The sequence below is a fragment of the Hypanus sabinus genome, chromosome 23 (genome assembly GCF_030144855.1).
Source record: "Hypanus sabinus isolate sHypSab1 chromosome 23, sHypSab1.hap1, whole genome shotgun sequence".
Taxonomy (NCBI): Eukaryota; Metazoa; Chordata; class Chondrichthyes; order Myliobatiformes; family Dasyatidae; genus Hypanus; species Hypanus sabinus.
Window position 1 is genome coordinate 42,382,089 of NC_082728.1, and position 20,186 is coordinate 42,402,274.

Genomic DNA, 20,186 nt, shown 5'->3' on the forward strand with positions numbered 1-20,186 from the left:
AAGATAACCCAGTTGCTTTAGTTAAATGGTCTGAACTACCAAATAATACCAGCATAGTTAATAAACATTTGAGAAAAATAATGACAATTTTTAAACTTAATTAGAACCATAGAGATAAATTCCGCTGAGTACCTGTGAGTCCCAACGGGCTCCCTCCATAAACAGGCCATAGACATAGGCACCTTCACGAGGGGGACTGCTACAATCCTCACGGTTTTTCTTGGTAACATCACACTGAAGACACATCTTGTCTAAAGGCCACTCATTCTTCCGTGCCATAGACTGCATTATGGCTGTGAGGAAAGATTGTGGATTGAAAAAGCCGGCAAGCCATACTGCAGAAGGGAGGGCAAAGTCAGATGTCCATGTTTCCAGTTCCTTAATACGACAAAGGAGGTCAACAAACCAGTTGGCTAGCCCAGCCATTGATGGGTAGGCTCGTTTATTCCAAGAATCTGGTACTTGGTCAAAGAAGATAGCATTCTGCAAATTCTCCATGTCACTAGTCATAGTCAGTTCACCCTAGGAAAAATAAACAAAGTTAGGAAGAAATATAGTACATCGGTGATAGTATTTGCTCAATATATCATCTTAGGATCTCACTGATGTGCACTTTATTTGTCTTGAAGTTTGACTCATGAATTTCAATGATGTTTATTTTTTTTATATTTTATTAACAACTCAGAAATTTGTTTTGACTGCCTGACCAAACTGTGTACTATAAAATCCTGCTAATTAACCTTAAATGCTGTACCTGGAGGAGAGCAAGGTGAAGTCTTCTCCTTGTGGTATTGAACAGAAAGAAAAAGTAATAATCTTTGTATGATGTACAATATCTCATTGCATTGTAGGAAAAGAAAACACACATGGTATGTAATTATTAACATCATTTGGTGTGTGTTGTGAGCTTCCGTTTCATCATTAAACACATGGGTCCAGTGAAACTGAGGTTTGAGAACTTACTTCTGCTGGGATGCTGTCATTTAAAAAGAAGTAATACTTGTTCAAATTAAAATAATCTGGAGGCTTGAAATGATCCTTCAGTAATCCATTAGTATACTTGTTATGTTACTTCTGCATCACTGCATTACATGGGTCCCTTATGAGGCCACATCTGGACATTGTATACAAGCTTGTTATGAAGTAAACAAGAGTATACTTCCCATAGAGAGTGCAAAGAAGAGCCACCAAACCAGTTTTTAGTATGGCAGGCTTGCCATATAAGGGGTTAAATCAATTAAGCCCATAGTTTCCAGAACTTAAAAGAATGAGGTCCAACCTCATGGAAACTCTGAAGATTCTTACAATGCTTCATAATGACAATGCAGGGACTATTTTCTTGCTGAGGAATCTGATACAATAGATCACATTCTAAGAACAAGGTGCATCCATTTACTTTGAAGAAAAGAAGATTATTTTTTCAATCAAAGCAAGATATTTTTATTGGAGATCTCAAACCTTACATAAGTTCATTTACTGAGTTCTTTAAAACAGATTGATTAAGGGAATCAAGGATTATGTGGATAGTGGAGGAAAGTGGATCTTTTGTAATCATCAGCCACAATATAGATGACTGGTTCTGCAAGAGTAAATTGTCGAATTTGTTTTACAGAATCTAATGCTCCTGTGTCATTCAGTGGAATGCCCTGGATCCAAGCGACAGGCAGATACATTTCTCTTTGAGTGATAGTCTATCACAGAAGACTTGATCAGCTGCTAATTAAAAACTGCTTTGCTGTCCTACAATTCAGTCTATACATTCTCCAAATACTGACATTTCATTCTGTCTCTCTTAGTATGGGGTCAAGTGTGGAGTTGCCTCATAAACAGGACACTTAAACACTCTAGCTGGACAGAACAAAACAATGTTCACGTGCCGGTTAGAGTCCAAAAGCAGCTAAGTGATTATTAGGCCTCAATATTGTTGGTAAATGATAGCTCCTAAATGTGGCATCAGCCTTTAACATTTAAACGGCAGCAAGTCTGAGACTTATGAGCATGTGTTACCAAATACTGAAGCCCGCAATGTACCGAAAATAATCTATGAGCATGTACTACTGCTGGATTCCATGTGGACTCCATTAGTGGAGATTTCAGCTTGCTAAGACTCCTTAGAGTTAAAGCTGGGGACAACCACTTCTTAAATCTCAAAACTGATGCAGAATCTGTGACTCCATTGTTGTCAATAGAGATTGCAATACTGGGGTTAGGAAAACAAAGTAGAAATGAAGTTTCCTTTTTAAAATTTATTTTGGTTTTGTTTACTGTTTTTAATTATTTATGCTTTGCAGGCTATATCTAGCTTTTCTTTTTACTTATTAACTCCACTTTTAATAATGCTTATATGCCTTTCAATGTCAGAAACATTTATAATTTTTTACAGCTTTGACAGCTGGCAAAGTTGGAGATAGTGTCTGTTGAGACAGCAAAGTTCTGAGGGTTGGGGTTTATTCACTATGCCTTTGGAGACTTTTTTTGCCACTCAGGATAGCACTGGAATTTGGGTCACTGCTTTGAAAGTGGGTAAGCGCAGGCTTGATTTTATTTGGGGGATTGTGTCCACATATTAGTAAAATTTGTTGATCAATTGTGTGTCAGACAATTTTTTTTTCAGGTAAAAATATAGGCAATTCCTGCGTTCTCACCATTTGGGAAAATGGAAACTTACCCTTACAGAACTTCATCACTGCTCAAAAATTGAAATATAAAATCTCATGGGAATTATGTGCAAGAAAAAAAAAAGGAATAAGCACAATTCCTTTTCAACTTGCATCCTTGACACATGTGTAGATGATATAGCTTCATATTACAGAAAATAAGGATATACTTATCCTGTGATGGGGGGGGGGGGGGGGGGTGCGGCTGCCTTATTCTGATTGTAGAAAGTTGTGTCCACCATGATCGGTTAGTTTAAAAACTGCAGCTACTTTTCCCATTCATTAGCTGCCTGGTGTCCAGTTTCAAAAATCCTGGGTATGTAGACAGCATGTGTGGGATGTTCCTCTCTCTTCTTTTCTTTAAGGCAAGCAATGCATATGACCATTGAGACGGTATGCTCTGCATACTGTTTTAACTAAGGCTACATCCACCCTACACCGGATAATTTTGAAAACGCCGGTTTCACGTAAAAATGATAGGCATCCACAATATGCTTTTTAAAAAATATCTCCATCCACATTGAAACGAAGATTTTAGCGAATCTCCTCCTACTGCGCATGTGCAGGACATATCTACCAAAAACAAGCGACATGTTTGGTGTCAAATCTCGCTGTGAAAGATGGTGTGTGTTTGAGCAGTTACAGGCTAGAAAAACTTAAACGACGGGCAGCTGTTGGCTCTCGCGCAGGAGGACTTAAAAGTATAAAAAGAAATACTGGAGCGTACGGAGGCAACCGACAGGGAGTTCACAAACAGATTGACATGGATGACAACAAACATTGAAATACTGATTAACTCTGTTGCATTAATAAAGCACCTTGTTAAATCTGTAAAACATGTCTGCATCAGTATTATCTTGTATTTCCATAAAATGTTACATTAGGCTGTTACACATCTATTGTCAGAGAAGTACTTGCATAAATAGGTAAATCACCTTCATACAAGCAAAGACAGAAAACATGGCCAAGTGAGTATACTTATTTATCTAGTAAGTTATGGGTCAAAGTATTTGGTGAGTACATTTCTAACTCTTCTGGCTTCAGTTTCGTTGCCCTCTGTTCTGAAATTGTTAGGTTGTGTTCAGGAAAACAATGAAATGGCGCGCTGCCGTCTGACAGCGTTTTCAGATTTCTCCGGTTACCCCGTCCACACTGATCTGCCCAAGTGGTGTTTTCAAAAATACACACCTTGGACAGCATTTTTGAAAAGCTTCGGTTTCGGGGGACGACAACGCTGTTTTAGTGTGGATGAAGGGTAAACATGAAGAGAAAAAGCTTTGGTTAAGGATTTATCCGGTGTAGTGTAGACGTAGACTAAGTATATTTGTTGAATGCACATATGATTGCTGAATATTCAGCTTCGTAGTTTCTGTTACTTGGGGAACATGAATGACTGGTTGACTTTTTACTGTTTGTAAATAGATGATTAATATAACTATTCATAGAGAGTGATTTCTGTCTCATGTGCTAGACCGGCAAACTTGATTCAACATTATATGACTATCTCCCAGGAATGCAACCATGCAAGCACCCCCACCCCATAATAAAGGCATCATCTGCATATCAAGAATGAAGATCAGCTTATTACCCATACATCTGAAGTAGATTCCAGGTATTCAGACATTACTGGATGACTTAAGTGCTAAACATTCAGAAATAACAACTTAAAAAAAGAAAGCCTAACTAAGACTCTGTTTCCAAGCTCAAGTGTGGAAGAAGGGATGTGGCATTTAGTAATCGAACCTTTACTATGACTGGAGAAATCTTTAATTTTCATTTTCTTCTCCTTTCCCTCTCGTCATTAAATGTTGGACTGTTTCAAAACGTACCTTCTGTCCCAAGTTCAGCTCCTTCAGTGAGCGTTTCATCTCTGAAGTAAGGATGTTCATTCGCTCGCACTCCTGAAAAGCCACCAGGATGTAAGGTGTCCGCTCCTCTGCCTTACTCATCAGTTCTGGGACATTAAACTCATCTGGCAACTTTTCCATGATCTCATCCAAAGTAGCCTTTACCTGCAATGGCAGAGTTTGGGTGTGAGAGCTGTGAAAAACTCCACAAGATTGAGCTCTGGTTGACTGAATTATTGGCAGGAGTTTGGCTTTGCTGATGCTACTGGGATTTACTGCTTCAACGGTGATTCACTATCTCCTCGTCCTTAAATGCTGACCCTTGACAGAGGATAAATTGTGTATTTTCAAAGCAGCTGTGATATATGAGTCAGTGGGCTAGATTGTCCAGGACCTTGCCTTCTGTTCAAACTTACTCTCGATAGTACCAGAATGCATGCGTTTTTCTGGATGTGTGGCCTGACTCTCAGCTTCTAACAGGTATTGGGAGCAGTTCCTATAGAGTGAAGGTGGGTAATGTAAGCCAACTATTTTTAAAAAAGGGTGAAAAGAAGAAAAAATACTAAATTATATCAGTAATCAGTGAGCTTAACATTATCTGTTCTGTAAGCAATATAATTCTAACAGAGACAATAATGCAACATTGGCAAATCACTAAGGGGACTGGAAATAGCATGTTCACATGAAAGAGAAATCATGTTTGAGGAATCTTTTGGAGACTTCAGAAACAGAATAAGAAATCAGATTTTTCACTGACTGAGATGCTCTGGAGTTTGTTCCTTTGTGGCAGCATTACAGAGCAAAGACATAAAATTGCTACAAATGACAAAAAAGTATATAAATAGTGCAAACAGTGCAATAATAAGTCAGGATTCATTGACTAATCAGAAATTTATTGGCAGAGGGGAAGAAGCTGATTCAGAATTGTTAAGTGTGGGTTTTTGCAGCAATGGTAAGGGCTAGTGTTTGGGCCTCCGCAATTTAATGTCTTAAATGAGAGAATTAAGTTAACATTTCCAAGCTTGTTAGATGACAAAAATAAGAAGGAGGTAGTGTGTGCAGTGAGGAGGATGCAAAGAGGGTCAGGAATTAAGACAAGTTGGGTGAGTAGACAAATGCATGTCTGACGCTGCTTAGTATGGATAAATATGAGGTCATCGCTCCAGTTTTTAAAGCAAAATGACAGATTATTATCTGAATGGTAAGATGGCAGTGCATACGGTTGCAGTGGCCTCTCCAGATCCAACCAAAACTGTAATTGTTCACCTTTTATGCCTTTTTTATGATTACCAGGCACTGCTAGATATTAAAAAACATAAAGTACTGAGGGTCTACCTCATCAGTAATGGAGCTGGACTGATTGTGCACCATTGTTGTGCAGAGGAGGTGCATGGTCCAACAAATGATACAAATGATTGTCCTGGAGACTTTGCAAGATCCAATTGGACATTGACTACCTCTAAGGAATTTGCACGTTCTTACTGTAACTACATGCATTTCCTCCCATGGTGCAAAGACATACCAGCGGGTAGGTTAATTGGGCATTGTAAATTGTCCCAAGAATAGGTTAGGATTAAATCGGTGGGGGGGGGGGGGTGGAGGGGGGAGACTGCTGGGTGGTGCAACTCAAAGGGCCAAAACGGCCTAGTTCATGATGCATCTCACTAAATAAAACAAGAATACTGTAAGCCTGGTTCACTGGTTTATTGGCAAAACTGATTGTGGGAGAAGCTGTGTTGCTTTGATTGTGTTGTGCAACCAGGCCCTCATCCAGTGGTGTCACAGGACAAAGTCACATTCATTTATTTAGAGATACAGCCCTGTAACAGGCCCTTCTGGCTCAAGAACTCATGCTGCCCTATCATAACCATATGACTAATTAACCTACTAACCAGTATGTCTTTGGAATGTGGAGACTGGGTCATGGGGAGAAGATACAGGCTCCTTACAGACAGCGGCGGAATTGAACCATGGTCTCTGGCATTGTATTAGTGTTACACTTACCACCACACTTCTGTGCTACCTTTCCCCTATTTTCTATGTGGATCATTGATATGGATCATGGTGAAACAAACACACACACACACACACACACACACACACACACAAACACACACAGACCCAAGTTGGAATCCAGTCTCTCTACCGTGCATCTGGAAGGATGTGAGTACTGTATGGATGTGCATAGTATGTGCATAGTACAACTCTCTGCAAAAACTAAAGTCTTTGCTGAGCTTTCCTGGTTGTGTAGGATACCTTCTGGGACCATGAGAGGTTGTAAAAGTGTGTACTCCCTGGAGTTTGAAACTGCTCACAGTTTCCACTGCTATGCCACTGATGGGTGTGAATTCTCCTGAAGTCGGTAACCATCTACTTTGTCTTGTTGTCATCAGAAGACGTTGCCATGTTAATTTATTGAAAGGATTCATGACATTAAGTTTTACTGTAATGATTCAGCACTGCTGAAGCAGGATGCCTGGTCAAATCTCATGGCTATTGTTGCAGCTTTCTACGAGTAGCTCAGAAGATAATCACTGCTGTTAGCTGAAAACTGACAGCCAATTTCCACACAGAAAGTTGCAACAATGGGAGAGTACACACCACTCACACCCCTCTTTACATCAGCGGCACAGCGAGCAGTTTCAAACTCCAGGGTGTGCACAAACTCTCATGGTTCCAGAAGACATCCTACACAATCAGGAAAGCTCAGCAAAGTCTTTACTTTTTAAAGGGAGTTGTACAATGCATATCTATACTCACATCCTTCTAGATGTGCAGTAGAGAGCATCCTAACAAGCTGCAACACTACCTGGTATGGAAACTGCACTGGAGCGGACAAAAAAGCTCAATAATGGATAGTCAAAACTGCCCAACATATCATCAACACCAGCCTACCCCTACCTAGGACATATATACAGAAAAATTCTAGAAAAGGGCCAGTAACATCATGAAGAATCCCACCCTCCCAGCTCATGGTCTATTTCTCCCACTCCCATCAGGGATGTAGCTACATATCATCCACCCCAAGACCACCAAAGACAAAAAGCAGTAAGGCTGATCAACAGCTCCACTGACTAACCCACCCCTCCACACACCCACCAGCACTACTTTAACATTTCCTGTCAGAGTCACCTTATGTACAAACACCCTGTGCCAAGTGTCACATGTAGACATATAATCAATCCATGTATATAAGCTAAAGTATTTATTTTGTATGTTTTATTATTGTGTTTTATTATCTTATTGTGTTTTTTTGTGCTGCATCAGATCTGGAGTAACAATTATTTTGTTCTCCTTTACACTTGTGTACTGGAACATGACATTAAACAATCTTGAATCTTTAATTAGCTTCAGGCCTTAACTATCGTGCATGTTCTACCTGAACCTCAAATTACATTATCTTATTGATTTGTTACACAATGAGCCATTCAGTTTTTGAAATGATTATCAACATGATCTAGTTTGGGAGAACTTTCAAGCCTTATGTCACAGACTCATTATTGGTCTCACTCTCACTCCTCTCCTCAGCCACACTAATTATATTGGCAATCCTTTACTGCAATTACACTGCTATAATTGAACTACATTGTTTGCTCTCAGTGCTCTCCCTTAATTACAGCACCACTGGGGCACAGCAGAGGAAACAACATACTATATCTGCTCTGCATTGTACTTGACAATTACACTGATTGTAGCAATGATTCTAAAAAGGTTTGCCAGATTTGGAAGAGGACATTTGCCTGGCATTCTAGGAGCCAGTGTTACTGTAGTCACATCTATCAAACAGTTTGAGAATCTCCCACAAGAGGAGATATCTTCTGCACATCTGTTCTATCAAGACTTCTCCAACATTTTTTTAATTTCAAGTAAAGTCCTTCTTACACACCTAGCACAGCCAGCATTTTCTCACAAGGCAATCCGACTCATCATTCCAGACATTGGCAACTGCCCCGATTAAATGTCGGCCCAATTAATTAGAACTCACTGCATTTTGAAGGTGCTCTGGCATGTGTAAAATTGATTGGATGATCCAGAACAAATCAGTCAAAGAAATGGGGAAGTAGGGGGATGTGAAATAAGAAAGATGGGGGGGGGGTACACTGATAACATGGGTGGATAGGAGCACAAAGATGAGAATTTTAAAAGTATTGGGAAGCTGGGTAGCAAAGTAGACAAGGAGGTACCAATGTGATGTGGAATCTGCCAGCAAGGACTGAAATCCATGGAAGGTGGAGGCCCACCAGGTGATCTGAATCAATAAGCTGGAGTTAACAGAGGAAGAAATTAAAGTTCTGGTGCTACATAATGCAATATCTAAGACATCAGCCAGTCTTCCCGAAGGTAACATTAAATAAAGCTCATTGAAGACTGAATACATTCAAGAACAAACAATGCAATGATCTTGGGTGTGGGTGAGGGACTGTGGCACCAAGTGAACTGTTGGAGCAGAATTTATGATCACTGAGCTAATCTCCTACTTTACATTTCCTTCCTCAGTTTCTGTTCATCAGTATAATAATAGTTAATAACATTGACCTGATCTCTGTCTTCAGGCACTGGAAAACCAGTTTATCAGTAAATAACACAACATAACTTCCAGTATTATCCTTTACATTAATAAAACCAGGATTGAAAAAATATACCAGATTGTGTTTTTGCATCTGAACAATGGAAACAACAATCACCACATGCCTTTGGAAACAGCAAATTTGCTTTTCAAACAAGTAATTTACCTTTTCTTCTCGTGTAATACTTCCACCCTCTCCACCACTGCTGTCCCTGGGCTGCATTTCCAGCACTGTCCGGAAGAGCTTTTCCGATGTTAATGTGAGGAACCCAATCTCTGCATTGGGATGGAGACCATACAGGTAGGGGGACTCAGGTGGAAGCATGTCGTCGATGTACTGATGAGAAAAGGGAGCATTTTTAAAAAGAGAAGTGCAACATACTCTTTGGAACATTGTAAGAAAGCATTTAAACATAAAAGCAAAATGCTACAGATGCTGGAAACCTAGAAGAAAATTCAGGAGCTGTTCATTAAGTCAAGCCGCATCCATGCGCAGAAAAATGGGTTAAAGTTTCAGTCACAGACCCTGCAAAAGAACCAATAATTAGCTCTGAAGGAGGGTCTCAGATATGATACATCAACCTTTTCTTTCCACAGAAGCTGCTTGACCTGCTAAGATCTTTAGTGTTTTATGTTTTTATTTCATAAACCATTTGCAATGATTTCCTACGGCATTAGCCAAAATACCCAGGGTATGACTGAGCTGTAATGATGTTTTCACTTACTGTCTCTACATTAGCAGTACTATTTGTATTCCTTATATATAGCTGTGCAGAACAGGCATAATCTGAGGTGGTATTTCACACGCATCATCTCAGCATATACATATTCATTATATTACCACTCGGAGCATTGCAGTTCAGCGTTCAATTCCGCCACTGTCTGTAAGGAGTTTGGACATTCTCCCTGTGACATTGTGGGTTTCTTCCGGGTGCCCTGGTTTTCTCCAACAGTTCAAATACATACAGTTAGTTGGTTAATTGGTCATTTTATTGTGTTGTGATTAGGCTAGGGTCAAGCAAGTGGTTGTGGGTTGCTTGGCGACGTGGCTCATTGGGCCGGAAGGGCCTGTTTCACACTGTATCGCTCAATAAAAGAAATAAATTTTGATGAGGGACCTTATGTGGCTTTTTACAAATTCCCATTACGTTCTCATTTGTAGGAACAATTCAACAACAATTGGGCTGTAGAAATTGAATTCTTCTTTGCAAAAACCCTATATAATCAGGAAGCATCATCTTGTCCTGGAGCTGAACCCATAACCAAGGATAAAAGGACTGTGTATCGTTGTATTTATGAGAATATAAGCTGTTGAAATGATGTCCAACTGTGCAAATGATGCAGGCTGATGTGCACTATTGCTATAGTCCATTAATTGGCCCATTATCAGTCTTTTGTGCTGCTGTTCTTTCGCCTTGTGAGCTAGAATTCATGAAAGAAAAATTAGATAACAAGAATTACAGGGGTCTGAGTTTCTTCAGATCCAAAGGGAGGTGGCGGGGGAGGTCTATGTGGTGTTCAATTAACCTGCACTAATAGTATGCTGCCTGCTTATTTACATAATTTCAGTGGCTATCCACTGCTAATCACCCTGCCCTTTGGGTAGACGCATCAACAGACAGCTAATCTTATAAGCAGCTGACTGAAAGTTAAGTTACACTGCTTCATTGCAGCCTGAATCTTTTAAGGAAGAAATGCACTGTCATTAGAGCACGTGCTGTCCAAAAAGTGAATCTGACTTGAGAAATTGTATAACATGAGAGAGAGAGAGCAGTCTCTGTTGTCAGACACTGAACAGCACAAGACAGTGGAGCAGCTAAAAATTAGGAGACATTTCCACATCCACGGAATGTCCTGCAGTTGTGCACTCAGGGTGACACGGTAGCATAGTGGTTGGCACTACGTGACCCGGGTTCAATTCCTGCTGCTGCTTGTAAAGGAGTTTGTATGTTCTCCACGTGACTGTGTAGGTTTCCTCCAGGTGCTCCAGTTTCCTCCCACAGTCCAAAGAGCTACCATTTTTTTGGTAGATAAATTGGTCATTGTAAATTATCTCATGATTAGGCTGGGATTAAAATGGGGGATTGCAGGGCAGTGTGGCTGTAAGGGCTGGAAGGGCTTACTCCATTCTGTATCTCAATCCAAGAATGAAGCAATCAATAAAATGTAAATAGATAGATAGATAGATAGATAGATAAAGTAAGCAAGTCAGTTGGGAATATTTGTCCATGATGAATTCAAGCTCAGAACATGCAGTCAGCAATGTAATAAGTTTACTGATATTTACAAATATTTATGGTAGACCTATCACCCAAATAGCATTGGATTAGAAGTAGCAAGAATTAACCAGGAGTTACATCTTTGCATTCTAGCACCACTGAAGATGGTGGCACTGGACAGTGGTGCTGAGGACACATCTGAAACCCAGCAAAGAGACAATTGCCTAAACACCTTAACTTAATTATATCACATATTTCTCCTTTTTCCACCAACTCTGCCTCAATCCACTTGTTGTATTAAGCTAAAATCACAGATGATAGAGATTTTGACCTTCCAGGCAGGGTAGCACTGCAGAACAAGGTCATATATGAGCTCACTGGCCAGGATGTGGTAAGAATCTGGGGTGGAAGATGTTGCATCAGGCAGTACTGTACAACAGGTTTCTGGGCAGGTCCACCTGTCCATTCTGTGGGTGGGAGGAGTCTGTGTACCATGCTTACAAGGATTGTGAGAGGTTGCAGCTCCCGTTTGAGTTCCTAAAGGGGCTGCTATTTAAGTTTTGGCTGCAGTTTAGTCCCGCATTGCTCATATAAGGGCACCCAGTTCAGAAGGGGCCAGGTCATGAGGAGGATCTCCTGGTGGGCTTGCTCCCGGACCTGGCCAAGACGCCCATTCGCGGGTCTAGGCAGCAGAAAGTGGAGGGTGTTGCCCGGCCAACTGCCTGCCCCTTTTCCAAGGTGCCCAACTGTCCTTGGAGGGGGAGCATGAGGTCCCAATTGGCACATTGGGAGTCTTCCTGGAGCGGCAGTGCCCCCCAGGGTATTGATTGTCTAATAGAATGGCAGTAACCATATTTCAATCTGAGTGTACTCACTGTCTTGTAAATACTGAACCTATGTACCTTGTATTTGTGATGTAAATAAACTTTCTTAGTTTTGCTAAACAAAAGTGTCTCAAAAAGGCAACCACCTGAAGAAATTTGATGTGTACATTTGCTCTTTGTGCTCTGGACAATCTACTGGAAAGTCTGTGGTGTCAGAGGTAAGAAGCATTGGAAGTTGGAGACTATCCTTTCTGGTGCAATCAATGTCTTCACCCATCTGTGGACTTGATCAGGATGTAGCTCAAGGGAAAGTCCCAGTGAAGTCCAGTCAAATGAAATGAGATGACTGCCATGTTGGTCATGGACTACAATGTACAGTGAAACTTGCAACATGTCTCGGCAATTCTATACACCGTCTTGTGACAGATTATTAAACTGCTTAGGCACTGACATTAGCTCTGTTCTCTTTTAAGGACATCTACCTACCTACTGGAAGGATGTAAATAAGGTTGAAAGAGTACAGCGAAAATTTCCAAGGATGTTGCTGGGTCTGAAAGACATGAGTTATATGGCAGATTGCATAGGTTAGGGCTTTGTTCCTTGGAATGTAGAAGGTTGAGAGGAGATTGGATAGAGGTATACAAGAATTATGAGGGGTATAGGTAGGGTAAGTGCAAGCAGGCCTTTTCCACTGAGGTTGGTTGGGACTACAACTAGAGGTCATGGGTTAAGGGCGAAAGGTGACACAATTAAGGGAAATATGAGGGGAATCTTCTTCACCCAAAGGGAATTGAGAGTGTAGAATGAGCTGTGGTGCCTGTGAACTTGAGTTCAACATTTAAGAGAAGTTTGGATAGGTACATGGACAGAAGAGGTACGGAGGGCAATGGTCTGGGTGCAGGTTGATGGCAATGGGCAGTGTAAATAGTTTGGCATGGAATAAATAGGGCCTGTTTCTGTGCTGTATTTTTCTATGTCTCTAAGTCAACATTCATCCTTCTCACACTAGCATATCTTCAATGCTCCTGTTACCAATTAACCTCACCACTCAGGCCATTCAACTCCTGCTAAAATTAGGTAGCCTTTAGTCATGGTCTTTTAGGCTGCGGTGCTGCAATTCATCCTTGACGGTGAATTGCAGTCTCCAGCATGGAATATCAGCAGCTTCTCATTAACTGCAGGGAGAGGGGACAGGTAATAGTAGAGCAAAAGCATGATCAGTTTTGTTTTGTAATTTATGAGTTACTGTATTTATTGTGTGATGGTTTTGAATTTTGTACTATGACAAGTTATTACCGTGATGGTCATTGAGGGTGCAAAGCTAAATGTTGTCCAACAGGCTTTAGGTTTTTAAATTGCACACAGTAGCATTCCCACCATTACTAAGAACTTAAAGGAAATTAATCATATTATTAATGCATTAGTGTATGGACCTCTTGTCTGATAAGATGGACTCTTGTCCTCATAATCTACCTCATTACGATCTTGCACTTATTGCTTACATGCACTTTCTCTGTAGCTTTTACAATTTTGCATTGTTATTGTTTTATTTTGTTCTACCTCAATGCACTGTGTGATGATTTGATTCGTATGAACAGTAGGCAAGGCCAGCTTATCACTCTATCTTGGTACATGTGACAATAAGAAACCATGCCAAACTAAATCAAGATAACTGCGTACCTGGTGGTAGCCATTATAGTCCAAGTTCGGAGGGAGAGGGAATCCTGCTGCCAAGAATACTTCTCCTTCCATCATCTCTGGCTTAATAAACTCCTCCAAGTATGTTCTGCATAGCCGCCTATCCCAATCATCTGTGATATGCCCTCCATACATAATTTCACCAAAGAGATAGCGTAAGTCATCATAGGGGACCTACAATAGAAACAATTATTTATTCATAATGGAAATTTCTATAATTTGCAACTAGTCCAGCAGTGGTTGTAGAAATAAAAAGTGAATTAATATTCAACTGGAAAAATCAGCCTAACACCGCTTTGATTTTCTTCTGAAGAAAGGCTGCATGTTTTCAGTGTTCTATCATTTCAACATTCAGCATACAATAATTTTCATTTCTGTTTCTAGGTATTATTCCATCTCACTGTAACCACATTATGCCACATAGTCATGATAATGCCGCATGAACATGGTCCAACTAGCATAACTCAAACATACAGGCATTTTGCCTTTCCTTTCTGCCCACAGCTATGGAAGATGCATCTTAAGAAGAGGCTAAGATGAGAAAAAAATGTATTTATTTCACAGATGTTTAATGGGTCATCCATATTTGATTATACAAAGTAACTGATTGCCTGCTCTAGATTTTACCAGTTAAAATTGGGGTGACACAGTAGCATCGTGGTTAGCAGAATGCTTTACAGTACAGGCGACCTGGGTTCAATCCCTGCCACTCTCTCTAAGGGGTTTGTACGTTCCCCCTGTGACCATGTTGGGTTTCCTCCAGGTGCTCTGGTTTCCTCCCACAGTTCAAAGAAGTACAGTGTGGTTGGAAGGGCTGACACTATTCCATATGTATCTCAAAAAACATTAAAAATTTGTATACAAGACATATTTTGCTTCATTCAAGTTGGAGCTCTGACATGTTATGCAATGAGTAAAACCACATATTCAAAGTTTTCAGAAATAAAAATAGAAAAAAAGTCAAAAAAGTTCCAGAGAATCATGTGATAAAAGATGGAACTGAATTCTGTCACCATGAACCAGATGACCTGGTAATAAAAAAGATAATTAAATATAACAATTTTCAGTGTCATTCTTTCCCAAAAACACCAATATGTCTGGTAATTAACAAGAATTTTATAGGAGTTCATTTCTTTGAGAAGGTTGTGAAAAAGAACAAAAGAAGAATCTGATTAACTTTGATTCTTGTTCATAGGGAAAAAGATTGAAAGCTATTTGTTCATCCTTACATACATCCAGTCAGTATGGAGATACTCTATTTCTGCTATTAGTCTTTCATTTCTAGGCTTCCTTTAGAACTGATCAGAGCAATTTTCTGCTGGCAGTTCAGAAACACAAACTTATTTCATAGCATGTGCCATTATTACTTAACATGATGAAGATATAGGTTAAAATGTAATGAAAAAATAAATATTTTCATTTTAACCAGAAATTGTAATATATTTTGCTCTGCATACTGCACTCTACTCCACAGAGTATGTTAGAACCAACAGTAGTAAATAATTGGATATTGTTAAGAGAATAGTAATAAATAAAACATTCATGTTTTCATTAAGAAAGTTTGAATTCAGCAAAAATAGAAAAGCTTTCTTTCACATCATGCCTTTCAAAGCCTCTGGAGATCCTAATACACTTTACAGCCAATCTACTATCTGCTTCTGAATGCTGTATTGTAGGAAACACAGCAGGCATTTCTTCAAGGAAAAATCCACATGCAATTGGATGACCAAGATCACAGAATCAGGTATCTGTTTTTTAGGTGCTCATTGTGAAGTAATTATTCACCGTGTCACAAGAGAAAGCTCATTTGTGATTCCTCCCCAATTCCTCACCAAGAGAAAATCTGCAGATGCTGGAAATAATGCTAACTTCATATAAACACATGTCACGGGTAAGTTTTTTTACGCAGGAGACGTCAGGGGTAAGTTTTTTAACGCAGAGAGTGTCGAGTGCATAGAATGGGCTGCTGGCGATGGTGGTAGAGGTGGAAACGATAGGGTCTTCTAAGAGACTCCTGGATGGCTACATAGAGCATCGAAAAATAGAGGGCTATGGGTAAACCCTAGGTAGTTCTAAGGTAGGGAAATGTTCAGCACAGCTTTGTGGGCCAAAGGGCCTGTATTGTGCTGTAGGTTTTCTATGTTTCATTCAGAACTAATTAGGAGAGTGCTTGCTGGAAATGATTTTGCTATTTGACAGAAGCAAAGCATTCCGACCTGTAAAACCAGGCAAGGGGAATAAGGAAGTACATTTGCAATGCACATAAATGCCTACATCCAGATGCTCCTAAAATTCGCATTCCTGTATGCTAAGGATTCACTATGATGCTGTGAACAAACATGAGTGTTTCATCCATATATAAAATGTTATAATTGTCCCTCTGATAAGCCAGACACAAATGTGGCCCTTCAGCACACAGCATGTTAGCTTGCTGCATTAAATATGCATGCTGTCTATTTAGTTAAGAAGGCAAATAAATGCTTGAGCAGCAAATGCCATTTGCCATGCTGGACTGATTAAGATACATTACAACACTGCTTTGGAACATTATTTCACAGCACTTTTGCTCCTCAGTTTTGGAGAAGTCCATAATGATTAGCATCCTCAGTGGGCCACGTATACAGCTGTTGCATTTCTCATTGACATAAAAAGCTTCTGAAAATATAAAGCAAGCAATGAAGTTGAGAAAAATTGAACTGAAATACAGTAGCATTATGACAAAGGCAAATATGTTGATTCATCAAATGATTACATTGACTGGTGGGTCCACTGTGTTTATCCATTTCACACACTAAGTTAGTTTTGTAATAATTCAAACATTTTTTGGAGAAGAAATGCTTCATAAGGTAATGGTGGGAAAATAATGCAAGCATCTGCAGATTTATGTTGTAATGAGGTTGGATAAAATGAACATAATCTCATAATGACCAAGTTAATGTTATTTCTCATGACATTTAAATAATGATAATATTGAAAGAAATGTTGCTACAATCCACTCATTTTCTCCTTCCACCCACAATCTCCTGCATTTTATAAGCTCGAGATGATGTCAATGTTCCCTCCAAATCCTGCCTTTAATCAGAACCTGATATTCTTATCCATTCACATGCTGTATAATCTGACAGGAAGTGGAATCAAACCAAACACAGAGTAAAAATGAAGATGCAACTACTGAATATTTGATTTCAAAAGCAAAACAACCAGTTCCGGTACTGACATTACGTGTATTTGACAGATTGGACTGAAGTTGTCAACTGCATGCATTGTAACCTGTAGAGCAAATGAGCAGAGCATAAATACCCACTTGTACCAGCAAGGTTCTCTGAATTTCAGTGAGTCTGGGTATGGAAGGAGACGCAGTGAATACAACACAATGATGGCTGCATTTGGAAAACTGCAACACACTCAAAATGGAGGAATTCACTAGGTCAGGCAGCATCTCTGGAGGGGAATAAAGAGTCCAAGTTGTGGTTGAGATACTTCATCAGATAGCTTTTGCTCAGGAATGTCCAACACCAACACAATCATGGTTATGGAAAGACCATGATCGCTTACATCGTACAACACGGCTCAGAATGATGATGATATGAACAGAAGCAGCTTATGTCACTCATTGTGAATGAGTGCTGCAGTGAAAACTCACTCATGAGTGTCATTCATTGCAATTTCAGACTGCAGTCATATGAACTCAGATGACTGTCATGAAGCCTGTCTGTACCACTATAGCGGGTCTTGTATGAAGTTATTTTTATTATACATTTGTACATTATTACATTTGTATACTTGTACATTTATTATCAAAGTATGTATATATTATACAACCTTGATATTCAGTCATGGAAATTCCAATAATTTTCTCTCCAGTTGATCACAAGCATAACAGCTAGGAAAATGGCTGTAGCTTAACGCAAGGGAAAGTGGTGGGTGTTAATTGCTGCAGGCATGGATTTTTTGAAAGCAATAGGGTTATTCTCAGTAAAAATCACATTATATGGTTGTTCTGCAGAAAATCTAAGCATCACGCTGAGCACATTAAAAAAAATCTAAATTGTCCCAGACAAATGGTTGGTCTGGGAGTCAGGAAGCTTTGACTGTCAGAGAGAAAGGACCAAGGGTCAAAGCACTAATTGGGACCCAAGCAGAAGGAGAAAGGGGTGAAATGGGTTGCCAACACTAGCAACATGAATGGTGCCTAGCACTTTCTGGGTGTTGGAATGGCAGTCAAGGAGCTCAGTAGGTAGTTCAGGGGGCTGCTGAACAGCAGGGAAAGAGGGCTGTCAGAATGTTCAGAGGAATGGGGCCTGGGCTGATAGGTCCTGAGAACAGTAAGTGGTCTGGTGAGAAGAGTGGAGCTGGCACTTCTGGGTCAGTAAGAGAGCCTAAAATAGACATTTGGTGCAGCTAACAAATGAATGATTTAAACAAAAGAAGTGCACAGAAGTTGCTTCTCAGAACAATGTGGTCTAATTCCCCAAGCAACATGATCAGGGGATTGACTTAATTTGATATGTATCTCACAAGGAAATGACATCAAACACACAAGAATCACATTGGGAAGAGCTCATTTGAGTTTCTGGAGTGATAAGAAATGTTCAACATTAAAGTATCAATTTTCTAAGCCATGGCATTTTAGACCTCTTTGTGAAGGAGTTTCACTTTAAGACTACATTGTATCTTTGCTGCAAGCATTTAGGGCTTTTCTTTGAGATCTTATCTGGAAGTGCATACCCTGGGTGGCTTTAGTGGATTCAGTTCTGGGATAGCTGGGCTATCTTTTCTGGAAGGATTAGGCAGAATGAAATTACATTCATTGAAATGTACAAAATTCTTAGAAGAACTGCTGTTACAGATGTTCAAAATCTTTTGCCCTTGAAGCAAAGTATATAGCAATGGGGTTGAGATGAAGAAAACTTAGTTCAATTATTAAGCAGTGAAACTTTGGAATTCTCACCTGCATGGAATGTGGATGTTCATTTGAAGACCATATACAAGATGGAGTTTATCAGAATTTGGTCATTAAGGCAGTCAGAGAATGAAAGGCTACTGTAGGGAACTGCAGAACTTCAGACATGTTCTTGTTTAATGACAGACCAAAATTGAAGGCTGTGTGGCTTTCCGATGTTCACATTTCTTACGTTCTACTGACATTTTTTGACAATGTGAAAAAATTTTTTAAAAACTCTTGCAGCTCAATTCCGAAGTCATACATGTAGGATTTCTCCATGGCAACGTTCACCCATCATCAAAAGCTGGGACTTACCTCGGTCTTAACTAAGTTTATGAAAGTAGATGCTCCAGAGGAGTTCAAAGCACTACTACAAATGACGTCAATGTTTATGAATTAGTATTGAAAATACCTCTTAAGTTCATGTTCAGTTGCATTCACTGCAGACTTCAAAAGCAGTTGCATTTCATGGCTGTCACTGAATTTTTCACTGTGTCCCACCATGAGGCAACCTTATTAAAGAAACTTAAAGTTATAATGACATTGTCTGCCTGTGAAACTCTAGCATCTGGATCTAAAAGAATTCCAACAATCGAAGGTGCAAACTCATTATTTTTGTCCCTTCTGATGGTCTGCCTTTTCACAGAAGCTCAAGAACAGAGTTATACATTGATAATTTTTTCAGCATCATATTTTGATGCTTTCCCTCACATTTAAGATGATAATAGCTATTTCTAGGTTGTGTTGTATCAGAGGAAACTTAGTAGGATTCAGTCAACTTGGTGTCTCTGATGTGATTTACATTTCTGGGCATTCTGAGACAAAGAGGAATTGTTATTAAAACAAAGATGCCCGCCAAGTCGGTCCATAACTTACTTTAATCTTCTTGGCCTCCGACGCACTGCAATGACCCAGTGTCAGCCCCCAGCCCACTATCCCCTCCATGCATAATGTCCATTGCTGACTCCTCATGCCACAGATGTGTGGCTTCACTCCCATCCAGATCCACTACAGATCCACAGCCAGACCCATCACAATATGGCCATTGTTCTAATTGTATTCTTTCTTCTATCATTAATATTTTTCTCTTGAAGGCTGTCGGTCAAATGTGATGTGCTGTGATGTTGCTGTAACTAAGTTTTTCATTGTGCCTGTGCATATACATGCATATGACAATAAAATCAACTTTCAATTTGACATCCCACTCTGTGCCCTGCTAGCGTACATATTAGGGTCCACAAATATTTATAGACTAATCTTCTTAATGAAGAATTTTATGCAAAATTTACTAACTGGGCAGGTAATACACTGCTGAATAACTTGTACTTCAAGTTAGTGGGGGGAGTGTTAATGTTCTTGCTGCCATTAGCGCAACTCTTTTGCACGTGTAAGTGGTTGATGTTTTTCTTTGAATAGCTTTCATGGTTTT

The 20,186-nt window shown here is 39.7% G+C and overlaps 1 protein-coding gene across 3 annotated transcripts in view; it reads right to left on the reverse strand.

Moving 5' to 3' along the window:
• Positions 1 to 20,186, reverse strand: part of dnah9 (dynein, axonemal, heavy chain 9) — a 527,557-nt gene that overhangs the window by 50,103 nt on the left and 457,268 nt on the right. For all 3 annotated transcript variants that reach the window (XM_059948782.1, XM_059948781.1, XM_059948783.1), the window contains 4 exons: positions 13,795 to 13,986; positions 9,238 to 9,408; positions 4,487 to 4,669; positions 133 to 522 (listed from right to left, as the gene is read on the reverse strand). In XM_059948782.1, the coding sequence (XP_059804765.1) occupies positions 133 to 522; positions 4,487 to 4,669; positions 9,238 to 9,408; positions 13,795 to 13,986 (936 nt within the window). The remainder of the gene's footprint in view (positions 1 to 132; positions 523 to 4,486; positions 4,670 to 9,237; positions 9,409 to 13,794; positions 13,987 to 20,186) is intronic.